The sequence below is a fragment of the Diadema antillarum genome, unplaced genomic scaffold (genome assembly GCF_040938485.1).
Source record: "Diadema antillarum isolate AM-2024a unplaced genomic scaffold, OU_Dant_1.0 seq00001225_RagTag, whole genome shotgun sequence".
Taxonomy (NCBI): Eukaryota; Metazoa; Echinodermata; class Echinoidea; order Diadematoida; family Diadematidae; genus Diadema; species Diadema antillarum.
In genome coordinates, this window is record NW_027272015.1 from 187,683 (window position 1) to 201,823 (window position 14,141).

The 14,141-nt window shown below is 40.4% G+C and overlaps 1 protein-coding gene across 1 annotated transcript; it reads right to left on the reverse strand.

Moving 5' to 3' along the window:
- Nucleotides 1-297: 297 nt before the first annotated feature.
- On the reverse strand, nucleotides 298-13,763 carry LOC139744986 (protein LTV1 homolog). The gene is given in 10 exon segments (XM_071655392.1): nucleotides 298-636; nucleotides 1,232-1,465; nucleotides 2,158-2,386; nucleotides 3,088-3,215; nucleotides 4,843-5,073; nucleotides 6,004-6,134; nucleotides 6,682-6,775; nucleotides 7,413-7,583; nucleotides 9,909-10,055; nucleotides 13,699-13,763. Coding segments are annotated over 10 exon segments (1,482 nt in total). The 5' UTR covers nucleotides 13,702-13,763; the 3' UTR covers nucleotides 298-522.
- Nucleotides 13,764-14,141: the final 378 nt, after the last annotated feature.

Genomic DNA, 14,141 nt, shown 5'->3' on the forward strand with positions numbered 1-14,141 from the left:
GCAAGTCCTGGTGAGAGTGGATGCCACTGCCACATAGTTCACGTCCACATTGCATCCTTTTTGCTCGATAAAACGTCATACACAATTACACTTCATCATTCTCATAAATTCTTCAGACCAGCCAATTCTGTTGTCAGCCATTTCCTCCTGCTATGTCTGGCCAGGATGAAAGAAGTACCCCCAAGCTGATTTGAACGGATAATTCATTTTTCTTTGTTCTACACGACAGCTATCAAAAGAAGCAATGAATGCTTTAAGAGAGCAGCCACCGGAGCGACAGGTTTAAAGTCCCCTCCAACAAACTTGACATTAAGGATGAAGTCGCTTGTCTGCGTGCACAACCACTGCAGGCAGAGGGCTTGAACCAGGAACAGTGTCATTGATAAGCCATGATCTCATCCACAGGGCGGTCTGTGTCTCTCTTGGTTTGGCTGATATCACTGATGGCGAAGCGCTGTCAAAACCACCGTCGATGCAAGTTCTTCAAGGCAGGGTGGGGCAACAGTTGATTCAACCCTCCTGCTATAAAATCTTGACACCTTGCAAGTTCTGTCGCACGTTCTGCATGACCTTCTCCTGCCGCTGCTCCTCGTCCTTGAAAACTTTCTTGTTGGCCTTCTTCTCCACCCGCCTCTCCTGTTGGCATGGCAACAACACCCCAATGTTAAAATTCTGCATCATAATCAACAGCCACATCAGACAAAGCTCAAGCTCACGTGTCATTCTCACTGCAACTTCAAACCCTATGGGATAATTATTAACTATGTGATGGAAACAAAGCACGATGCTCTCGTTTTGAAAGAAAACAATAAGAACAACATCTTGAAACATCAATAACAAAAAAGGAAGCATGAAATCAAACTACCATGACATCTGTCATATCTACAAAACAATGCGAAGGTGTTCCTTGAAAGAATAAGAGGCAGATGATCAAGTGGCAAAAAATAAATAATGATCAGAATGTATACATGAAGACAAAGTTGATTAATAACTAGAAATCATTAAGTATTAATTGTTTTTCATAAGACATTTTATTTTGTTTTGTTTGATTGTTGACAGGGGTAGGGGAGGAACAAAAAGTTGATTTGTTTTATCTGCAAGAATTAAAGTCTAACAATAATATCAACCAGAACTTCAGAAAAGTCATGGTCAATGTAGTGCTGATGAGAATGGAGACAACCGATGAACACGTGGGCATATCCTTTGCATCAGGGCTTTAATCGTAGCATACCTTTCTCGCAAGCTTCACAGCCTGCTTGCGTTCCCTCTTCTCTTCCGCTGACTCCTTCACACCTTTCTTCCTATTCGTTGGCACAGTTGCCATTGGAGGGAGCCGCATCTGCTCCAGTTCCTCGCGTTCTTGCTGTCTCCTCGTTGGACCAGGAGAGGGCAGCACATGGAGAGGCATGCCTGTTTTCTGGGACAGCTTGATCTGGGATCCATCCAACTTGCCCGTTGAAGATGACTACTCAGATAGGATGATGAGAATGGAAAATTAAACCATTAGACCTGTTAATGCACATGCATTTCTTTAATTTTCCAGCGAGAGTATTTTGGGGACTGTCACAGAAACAGAGCGATGATGAAAATACCAATGAAAAAATTGTCACAATAATATTCATAATCACAGTAATTACTATATCACTATCATCATTGTCATTATCATTATTATTGGCTTCAGTCCACATAGATATACATGTAACATACAATCAGGAATCAGTACCACAGTCAGTACTTAGTTCATGGTTATCAAAAGACCTAGTAACATGGGGAGACTGTGATATGGGAAGGTTGGCCCGACTCGGATACATGTATAATGTGGGATCTCTGTAACAAAGTGTACAGCTTTGTATGCAGCACACACGCAGCCAAAGAATCTAAAGAATCTTGCCTGGAGTTTTGACCTTCATAAATCAAGGTCTGCTTTGGTGTACATTTATTGCTGACAGGCAATTTTATTCCTGCAGGCGTGGTTTTTTAATGTAACCTCATGGGCAGCATACGAAGATCGATTGAGTCTGGCCAAACCTCTCTCACCACGCTACTGGGGACTTTCATACTTTTTTGGGGGGGGGGAGGGGGGGAGGGGGAGTGCTCAAGAAGTGACCTTTCACCTCTGGCCACCACGAGTTCCTGTTTCTTGGATACCTCCCTCACCTTTTCCTTTTTCCTCCTATCATGGCTTGGCTCCTTTATGGTCACCGGGTGGTTGTAGAGCGTTGAGTACGTGCTGAGAATTGATTCACAGTCCCATTTCTCTGTTCTCTCCTCAACGTACATCTTGATTTTTTCTTCCTTCTCCTCCTCATCATCTTCATTATCTTCATTGCTTTCATCCTCATTAGCTCGATGTGAAGGCCTTTTAGTGGGTATATCGTTCATAGTTCTGGAATATGGATTAACAAAAAAAAAAGTCAAAGGCTGAATGATGATGTTCTTTGCAATGTACATCAGATGAATACACAAGGATTTAAATATAGCAATGGCAATTATAAAAGTTGATCTAAAAATCCAAATAAGCTGTTATTTCATGAGGGTTTAATTTTCGCAAATTTCTTGAGTCACTATTGGACTGTGAATCCAAACGACATACAAAAATGTCACCATGCGCAAGGAAACCAGTGCATCTCCGTACAATACGTGTAGCTTCACTGTAAATTTGTGAAAACAACGTCTTACAAAAACATCTGTACGTGAAAATAATGGCATATACAGTATATTGTTTCTCAGACACGAGAATGCAGGGAGAAAAACAACATGTGTACATTGTATAATCTCTATGTCATTCATATTTCATCATCCTCTGATAATAATAAAATAAGACTTATGCATGCTAACACAGGCTAATTACAGAAATTAATGTGAGACAAAAGCACATGGAACAAAAATTGAGCAAAGTATTGTCAGACCACCAAACCGACAGACAGACAGACAGACAGACACAAACAAGCACACACACACACACACACACACATATATGCAGGAGTACAGCAGCGCTGGATACAGCAAACAGAAGAATGAAGCCAATCAGTCGTTTGTGGTGAAGTTCCAGTGAGGAGGAGTTTGTAAAGACCGTGCAACCCTTACGTAATTTTGGTCTGGGCCTCAAATTCATCCATGACCTGTTGCAGCACCAGGCTCTGGTCGGTCACATGACCTTCAATCTCCTCCTGGTCCAGGGCACCGATCTCCATGTCGTCATAATCCTCATACAGCTGTGAGGGAAAACAGAAAGCAGTACATAATGCCATGAGGATGGATGTCATTTTCTTTGATCAGTCAAGCTCTTCCGAGAAGTCTTTATTAATTTTATAAAGGATGAGTAATTGTTTTGAAGAATTGTTTTTCAATGACATGTTAAAAAGTTTGTCTAAAAATTTTTAAAAATGCCCCGAGAGAAGATCCCTGATTTACACAGTGAAAAAATAACCTCCAAAAGGGCCACACATCCCATATATTTTTTTCAGTCACACATAACACCAAGTGATATTATTACTTTCACAGCACTTAATATATAATCACAAGAAATACAGTCTTCATAAACGCTGATTCCTGTTACCATGGTACAGGATATGACAAACACTGCACAATGATGTAATGAAATAAACAAGAATGTGCAAAAAAAAACAATAATTACAGTCATCAGACAAAGGTCATATGTGACCGTGCATCACAAAACAAACAAAAAGTCGCAGCCCTTGATGTTACGTGAGGACTCAAGAAGAATGAAATGGGTCAACCGAGTCAATGTTGAGTTTTTCACATTTCCTGAAAGAGCTATCCGTCTCCTACATTATTCTTTAGTTTGGGATCAGAATATGAATGGGAAAGTGTGTTTTCAGCAGTTTTTCCACAACCTTTTTTTGGGAGAGAGTATAGTGATCAGGTACACTTTTGTATGTCTTAGAGGCCCCTTTACATTTCTTAACGTCGTTTGCACACTCTTCACTTTCAAGTCTAATAACTTTTGAATGGATAATGCTACCGCTTTGAAAGTTTACCTTAGTCATGGACAGAATGTGTTGATAGAGCATGCTGAATTTCACTTAAATCTGATAATCCCTTCATTGTTGTTGCTCCTGTGGTTTACATCCTGTGTTTTGTCCCTTTCATCACACAGTTAGCACGGCTAGGTATTAAGATTAAGCACTTGAATAGACCCTGTACTTCAGAGCCTCTTTTCTCAGTTCACACTTTTCCAGAGTGTGTGCCTTCTTTCCAGTATTTAAATAGGTTAGGTGAGTCCATGTGAGTTGAGTTATACATCATTTGAAAGCTTAGAGTCTGCTCTTTCATAATCTGCCCTTAACTAAAAATCCATGTCTGGCGACTTTTTGTGTGTTTTGTAGTGCAGGGTCACAGACATGTATGTCAAAAAATTGGGCAAAATGTTTGAACAGACAAACTTTTGCCCTAAGCACAGAGAGTGGCGTGATTCTAGACCCAAACACCGACTGTCCTGGTCTCACTAGGGATTAAACCGAGTGCCTTGTGTTTGTGAGGTATTCACACAGCCAACTTGCCATACTAAATTAAGTGACCTACAATTTATCACAGCAGCGTATGCCATACGTGTATTACCACTTGTTATATTCTTTGTCATAAAATCTACATCACAGAAACGTTTACAATTTCCCCACAAACTTTTAATAGCCGTACAGCATTTCTAGCATAAGCATTTCTGTATTAAAGTTACACGGCTCTGAACAAAAAAAAAAGAATATATTCCAAAAGCACTCATTCATTGAGGTCTATTACGGAATAATGTGGCACACTGGGGGTTTACACCATGGCACACAAAGAGTGAACGCATTGAACAGCAGGGTCGACAAACGTTCTTACCTTTTCAAACCTGTCATCCAGGAGAGTCAGGCCATCGTTTCTTCTCATGACGGACGATGTCATAGAGTAGCTGGTGAATCTAGATTTCGTTTCCTCCGAGGAATACGACCTCTGGCCATCATCCATATCGTCGCTGTCGTAGTTTTCATCATCGCTTCCATCCTCATCGTCTTCTTCACTGCTTTCACTCTCATCTTCATCTTCTTCATCATAGTCATCATCGACAAAGTCCTCTCCCAGCCACGTTGATGAAGTCTTTTGCCCCCTACAGGTTAATCATTACCACAATATTCTTAAGTTTGCCTCTTATTATACAACGCACATGTGTACATCTGAGGTGATTATCACACCAAGCACTCTTTAAATCACAAATTACCTGCATCTACTCTAAAAACACTCGTACAAACTGCAGTTCATGGTAGTAATATCTTCTTCTTTTTTCAAAATCTTCCTCTTCTCTGACGTTCACATATTGACCACACACCGAAACACCGCCTCCTGTAACAAAAATGTATTACGAATGCACATCGTTGCTTTTGTGAGCAGTTGATTACTTTACTTCTTCAAAACAGATAATACTTCCATGCATCTCTCATCCTGCCCCTCTGCATCTCATTCATGAATTTTACCATGCTCTTAACTGCCTCACAAGTCCCGATTCATGAATTATCCTCAAAAAATTTTGTGTTGTGTATAAAGCAGGAAGTCAAGGATATCTTTCATTAGCACTTCAATCATGTGAATAACAAAGATTCATAATTCACAAAAGCAAGGTTTGTGAAAAAAAACCAACTTAATAAAACGATGCAGAATGAAATCAGAATAAACAATATTCTATAGAAGTGAACTATTTTCTCTTTCTTATCAGTGGAGGGATTCCCTCTAGAGAGTAAACAAGGAAATGATCTTCCAGACACAATTTTTGTTCAGTTGGCACATCAACTATGCACTCATGAATACTTGCAGTGTTCCATACAGTATGCCAATGAAGCTCTAGCCGCTGGGACTACAAGTAGAAACAGTATTTTGTGTCCTTTCACAAAACTATATGTACAGCTTTCACAGTCAAAAAGACACTATTCTACCAAAGTAATACAAACCTCTTGCCATAAAACAACTTCTAGGCAGAGCTACGATTCATTTTGTTTTTTCCATTCCAACCTACCCTTCTCCTTCCTCCTCGCCCTGAGCAAGTACAACAAAGTCGTCCTCCAGTTCATTGTCGGGGTCCTCAAAGTTGAAATCATCATCCATGGCAGCTACGATGTCGGGATCCAAGTCAAGTCGGGGACCTGTGTGTTTAATTCAGATCATCAGATGGTTGAAATCACATCACTGATGATACCCGTGAATATGGTGCCAATATTGGTAAAAATAACAATTATCATAATTATCAGAGAGCCCCCCCCCCCCGCCAAAAAAGTTAAATGCATCTTATGTTTCTATACTCTTCAATAGCCATCTATAAGTGTCATTACGAATACACATAAAATCCTGCCTCACACTTCTACTTGTAGGTTAAAGTGAGGTTAGAACAAGCCATCTTCAAACATATTAATCTTCAAACATTGAATATAAACATTGTGATTTTGATATCATTTTGTTTGTGTTGTTTGTTTGTTTTTGTTTGTTTTAGGGGTTTTTTTAATGGCAATCATCTGTTGGCATTCATTGCAACCCATATGAAGTGAACCATGTATGGGCCTGCATCTTTTAACAGACCAATGACGTAAAGCCCAGATTGCTTTCCTTGAGAGTCGTGACAGCAGCGCTTATGGTGACACTTGGAAACTCCACCACAAAAATGTCTGGTGGAAGGGGTGCATGGATGACACGTACCTGAGATTGGAGCGGCCAGGTTGAGTAGTCCCACATCCTCCTCCTGCTCTGAAGGGAAGACCTCAGCTGGTAACTGAAGCTTCGGCTTCTGCGGCTGAATAACGGTATGAGGCAAATCATAACATCAAGGTCAGCATACTGAATAAGACATTTATTACCCAACATCCTGTGCTATAAACACATCAAACATTTGACATTAATACAAGAGAAATCATCGGTCGAATGAAAAAAATAAAAAATAAAAAAGACATTCAAATATTGAAGCTAAATCATTACCTACTATACCAGATATTTCACTTGGTATCATGTTTGATCCTGTTGTACATGTACAAAACCCCACTACAAAAGCAAATAATGTGTTTGTATGTCAAATATGCATTATACTGTCATTGGTTATTTTGAAATACCTGCAACAAGAAAGGAAGTTTAATTATGCAAATGGATCATATTGTCTGTTTTTATCATGCTGGAAAAATTTAATGAAGTATGCTTTTATAGGTGAAAGAAATGATTTTGAAGAGCATATCTGACCGGAATCCTAGGGCAAGTCTAACTTGTGGAATGCCACCCTTCGCAGGAAGACTCTGCAGCAGGGAACTACCATTTAAAGAAAAATCAAAGGGACCTGCGCCAGTTGATGACCTCCACCCCTACCCCTCTTCCCCCCTCCCCCTCCCCCTTCCCCCCCCCCCCCCCCAAAAAAAAGAAAGAATCCACAGCAGCTTACGAACCTGGGACAGGTCCTCCACATCGAAGTGCACAGACTTCTTTTGGGGCTTGGTCTCCCCCACCTGGTGCAGCTCCCAAGCATTCTCTGAGTTGACATCACGGAGATGCTGCATGTAGTCATAGTCGTCTTCGTAGAAAATCCCATACTTCTGCTGCTCCTCAATGTTGCCAGCCTAAAAAGATGACAACAATGAAAAGTGAAAATGAGAATGACAATATCTTTTTGTCTTTATCCTCTACAGCAAAAGAAAAACATTTGTAGCATGGAACTTCTAAGAACTGGAGCTGACGGCCTTTTTCAGAGTCTAAAATATTTGTGAATTTCCACTGGCATTCAACGCATTGTACAGACAAACACACTGCATGAACTTTATTTTCCCTAATCTTGACTCCTCACAAAATCTGCAAAAGTTTAACCCTAACTTACCTGGGCTATTTAGCGAGCTTGAACTCCTGGGGGGGGGGGGGGGGGGGGGGGCGCCATTATGGCCCCCCCTTGCATGATTATACTAAAATAAATCGATTTCAGTCATTAAAATTAAAAATATGAATCTTTATATGAATTAATTGAAAAAACACAATTTGTATTGACTTTGTACACAAAATCACGTTTTTGAGCAATTTTGGGGTTGACAAAAATTTTTTGAAGGGGCGTGGCTTCGGAACGGTATGCCCGGGTGCGACAAATTTGGTCTCAAAAGTTGCGCGAGACTTGAAAGTAAAAAGTCAGCGAGCGGCGCGTTCAAAAAAATTTGCGCGCCGGAATGGTCGCGGAATTCGTCGAGGGGGGCACATGGCCCCCCCCCCAGGTAAGTTAGGGTTAACAAACACAACCACTTTTGGTGTTACATTGTATGGTATACAACTTGTAACCTGGTTTTGCTACAACACCTCCTACGGGGTAGCCCATTCGATTTACAGAGTTACATTCACACATACACTGAAGAAAAAAACAACAAGTTAGTTTTATATGCATGTCTTGATTTTGACTATACATACTCGCGTACTTTGAAACTGTACTTTCCTTCCAAATTGCCTTGAAATACAACTATGCTTTGAAATAATGTGACCCTGCACCTCAAAACGAACATAAAGTCGCACACACTGATTTTGCGTGAGGACTGAAAATAAGTGAAATGGGTCAACCTAGCCGAACTTGACTTTTTCATACTTTCTGAAAGAGCGGGTCTTCTTCTACATTATGCTAAAATTTGGTATCATAAAACGGGCAGGAAAGTGTATTTTTTAGCAGTTTATCTGGAACATTTTTGGTAGAATAGTGTGATTAGGTGTGTCTTTAGAATCCCTTTTTCATTTCTGAAAAACCTTGTCCACACTCTTCACTTTCAACTCTAATAACTTTTGAAAGGATAGTGCTACTGCTTTGAAAGTTGGCATTAATTATGGACAGAATATGTTAATGAGGCATGCTTAATTTCAGTTTAATTTGATAATCCCTTCATTGTTGTTACTCGGGTGGTTTACTTCCTGTTTTTTGTCCCATTCATCGCACAGCCAGCGCGGCTTGGTAAAGATTATGCGCTTGAATAGACACTGTACTTCAGAGCCTCTTTTCTCAGTTCACACTTTTCCTGAGTTTGCGCTTTCTTTCCAATATTTAGATAGGTTAGGAGAGTCCATTTGATTTGAGTTATACATCATTTTAAAGCTTCAAGTCTGCTCTTTCAGAATATGGTCTTATCTAAAAATTCATGTCTGGCGACTTTTTGTTTGTTTTGAGGTGCAGGGTCACATATTATGTTTTCTGCTGTAAACAAAATGCTGCACTGATGAATATCTACGAGCCTGCCTCATAAACACTTAAAGGGACTGTACAGTACTGGTTGAGGTGGGGATTCATATTTTGAACATTCCTGCATGAGATAATGAGAAACATCTTATGAAATATGAAAGAGCATGTACTTTTAAGAAGGATTCAACGTTTATTTGATGAACATTGGTTTTCCAATGGCTGAGATATCCAAAAAAGTGATAATAATAAAAGGCGACAGGCCACGCCTTTTATTATTATCACTTTGTTTCACCTTGTTTTTCGATATCTCAGCCATTTTAAAACTGATTTTCATCAAATAAACTTTTGATACCCCTTAGAATTGCATGCTCTTTGGCATCTCATAGAGTGGTTTCTGAATATCTCGCAAAACGTTAAAAGCTAAATCCTCACCTCAACCAGAACTGTACACACCCTTTAAAATCACGAGTCAAAGCATGGACATGATCTCAGTATGCTGCATTGTAGCAAACATCCCGATGAGATCCTTGTCCACTCTATGCTTGAATTAGAGATCATGGGTTCTCTACTGAGAATGGATGCAGCCTATCGAAAACGACAAAGAAAAGTCCCATTTTCCTGAAAAAAAAATACATAAAAAGATGCAAATTACCCATGAAGGTTGCCAATACTTTTGATTCATTGATAATATTATCAAGCCATTGCAAAGTGCATGCTGTGCTTATCAATTGTCATAGTATGTTACCTTTGCCTTGTTGGAGCTTTCCACCTCCTGCAGCACAAACTTGGAACTCTCGTCATCAGCTTGGAGTGGATCCCTTTGACTCCTGTGCACCAGATTGAAGCTGACAGCATTCTTTTTGTCAATAAACTTCTTCTTCTTTTTGCTCGGCTGCGCAAGAAAAAAGAAAGAAAGAAAGGGAAACCTGAAATCAATATAGAAAGCAATCAACAGATCTACGATAAGGAGCCTATGCTATGGTCATTGACAGTTAGTGTTGTATGGCATCATCAAATTGAATATCACTTTAATAGAGATAGAACAACATTAACATTGACATCATGAAGTTTATGACAGAACACATAAAATGAAGGGTTTTGATATCACTGTAGACACTGCGCGAGTCTAACAACATTAGACATACCCATAGATCTAGCGTCTGTCTTCTATCTTCTTCTTCTTCAAAATACTCAACAGTCTAACTGGAACCAAATGAGGAGGAACGCGAAGGGGGAATGTGCAAATTATTGCTCTGTTACTTTATAGCCCTTGTGGTGTGAATCTTGGTAACAGAAAAAAAAAAAATCAGTTGCTTGAAGTTTAAAAGTGTCATTGTTGACTATGCTCTGGTTATATAGTTCGCTGCAAAAAAAAAAAAAAAAAATGGTTTTTCGCTGGTCGGCTAGACTTTAAATCCGAACAGAGCATAAATTTACAGTACATTGTGCAATACACTCTGTAAATTAGTGTGACTGTATGTATCATGGTAAAATTACGTGACCGGTATTTGATGATGAGAGATGTCTATTCAACTTGGCAGAATTCATATATTACACCTAACAGTTAAAGTTAGGCCTAAATTAAATGTGACCCGCTACAACAAAATGGTCCTAAAGTCGCGCACGGTCAAAGCCGTGAAAATCGAGTTTGAAGTCAGAGCATCGAAATGGGTCAAAACTTACGATTTTCTGAATTTGACATATTATTAGAGTCTGACATGTCTTTTATCGTCTGTCGAAATTTTGAAGCAAAATGATGAAAGGAAAGACCAAAAAAATAGCATATTTCTGGGCCATGTTTTTTGGCGTTTCAACGAAGCAGAAACTAGTTCGAACATTTGGATTGAGCGCCACAGATAGGCTCCGCCCCTAACAACGACCAGAGTGATCTCATTGGTCAGTTTGCTGCTTGCCGCTAACCGAAGTGTGAAGCTCGCACACTGCCGAGTCGACTGGTGCGTGCTGGCAGGGTGCGCCATGCCCAGCCGCTTCTCCTGGCATCCTGGTCACTGATTGGTCGGTGAGGAGACCACCGACGTTGTGTTTGAATGAGCATTTCGGGGGTTGCTAGGGCTTACCTTCTATTGTCCGGAGGTGAATACTGACTTGCATGTCCCTTGATCGTGATTGCGTCGCAAGGAGATCTTTTAGGGCGCTTTTCTCAAAACAGTGATTTCCCAGATGTCTCGACATGCTCTCTTTTAAACATCGATATCTCCACAACCGATTATTTTTATAAGATGTGTTATACAAGTGTAGATCTATATCAATTTAAAGCAGAAAGATTAGGGAATTGTGTCATACAATTTTCAAATAATCGGCCTCACCCAACTTTAGGATCATTTTGTTGTAGCTGGTCACAAATTTACTCCCATCTCTTGTGCTTATCTAGGCCTTCGCGATCGCCTTCACATCAGTTTGGATCTTGGATCTTGGATCTTGGATTGGTAGCCTCCGGAACATTCCACTAGGGAATTTTAACTGGAGGTGTGGCTTTGAGTGGTCATTACTTTCGGTTAACTGGGTTTGTGGTTATGCACTTGTCAATGTAATGACTCATCCCACTACCCCCGGACATGGGTGCGTCATTTCCTCGTTTGGTCCGTCAAATTTGTGACCCAGGTGTGCGTCATTTTACCAGCTATGTCCGTCAAATTTTTGACCGAGAGGTGCGTCAAAATCCCATCATTGTCGTCAAATTTTTGACCGAGGGGTGCGTCATGGTACGTCACTTGGCCATGGAAAATAACACGCATTATTCTGAACCGAGGGGTGCGTCATGGTATGCACTTGGCTATGGAAAACTGCACGCATTTTTGTACGCTACCAGTACCGAATACACGTACGTACCGCGAGTGAATTTACAGTGAGCGCGATCCCGCGGCAAGTGAAAATCAAAGTCGGGAAGCGTTTTGGAGTAGGCCTAAGAGGGAAAAATGCTTGCCCGAATCTGGCAAGCAAATGACTTAAAAGCCACCCTTTCTCCTCACATTTTCTTTCCAACAAACTCATGAAATCACGCATACTCAATCTCAAGCCAGACGGACTGTTTAGCGATATAACGATTTCAACCTCACAGTACTAAATAGTAAAATCAAAGATCGTATACGGAATTCCGTATACGATCTTTGGTATACCGTTGCGTGGTGCGTACTGCGCGTACAACATGTACCTGCAGTAGCAGGCAAGTCGAGTGTTAGTGGTGCGCGACTCGCTCGCTAACGCTGTGCAATTCGCAAGTGAGCAGCGTGCTCGTTATTCCTCATCGAACGTACATCGTCCATGTGTTGCATTCAACCGGACTAGAAATGGCCGCGCACATACAGCGCATCTGCAGACAAGTCATATGTATGGCCAGGTGACTATGGATTGCATGCACACGTTGATTATACATTCGGAATATCGTAGCAGCAGAGTGATGTACGGTGAATGACGGTACGGCGCTTACAGGGCCAGGGTAAGGGAAACTTGCCGAAACTTTGACAAATTGTGTTTACGAACCGAAAGAAAATGAAATTGCTTGAATAAAGCGTATGCAAAAATCCTTTCAGTATTTACGGGGGTGCGTCAAATGTACAGAGGATGTCCGTCAAAAAAGTGACCAAGGTGTTCGTCAAAAAAGTGACTGTGGTGTTCGTCAAAAACCCTGTGTGGTCCGTCAAAAAGTGACTGTGGGGGTGCGTCAAAAACCCCCGTCAAAAACCCCACGCACCCATGCAGCATGTCCGGGGGTAGTGGGGTGCGTCATTACATTGACAAGTGCATTACTAGTAGTTGGTTGGATAGTTTGTGCTTAAAAGCATCAATTGTGTTTGCAGAGACTACAGTAGAAGGGAGGTCGTTCCATTCCCTTACAGTTCTTGGGAAAAATGAATTTGCGTAACTAGTATTAGTATTACATCAGTTCTTGTATGATTCAACTGGAATTGCCTGTCGTGTCCTCTTAGAATGTTATTGTGTGGGTCTTTGGGTTTATGTATTTACGATGGTCAATGTCCAGGGTCCCACTTAACATTTTGTAGAAGCAGGTTAGTCTATTTGCCCGTCGTCTCTCTTGTAGTGGCGACCAACCAAGGGAGTCTATAAGCGATGAGACACTTGTATCCTTGCCATAAAGTTTCAATCGAAGGCAACCAGTGGCAGTGTCCAGTGAAACTGAAAGAACTAGAACTATCTAGTGTTAGATCATAGAAATTATCACCAAACGCAATTGAATTGACTAGGTCTAGATCCTGCTGTTTAGAACTACTATTACTCTACGACAACGCCATTCATCGCCATGATCACCATGGTAAATGTGCACCACGAAATATTCGAAACACGACAAACAGTCATACCCAACGTGAATAATATAATGTGGGACTATTATCTTTCACGCAGCATCATTAGTATTACGATAAACACGTGTGGGCCAGTGGCGAATGCAAAGAGTGAACCACACTAACTATCTTTCTGTTTAAGATTTTACTAGGATGATTCCATCAAGAATCGAAGGAGATGAATTACAAAATATTTTGATTAATAGTTATTCTTACCATGTTGAAGTGATATTTACGTACGCACAGAAACAATCTAAGCAGTTGATCTTGGCCACAGCGCTTACGACAATCGATCGAAATGGTTGACACACGACAGAGAAAAATTTAATGTACTTGTACAGATACTATTCATAGTCTTCTATTGACGCAGAATAAAATTGCTGTTATAACTATACTTGGGTAAAAGTACTACTGACCAATTTTCAATTAACTTTGCACATGAAACTATCAATTTAATTTAATTCAATAGAGACCTTAATTTAAAACTGGTAACTGAATAAATAATTTGATTCCAGAAGTTAATGAAATTCATTCTAACGTCTTGATCTAAGATTATTTCTATAAAGCAGAAATTTACACGAGTAGGACACCTACGTGTACAAGTTTCCGAGAATGCATTCAATACATTGAGAATCCACACTGGTTAAGAATACGTGTAT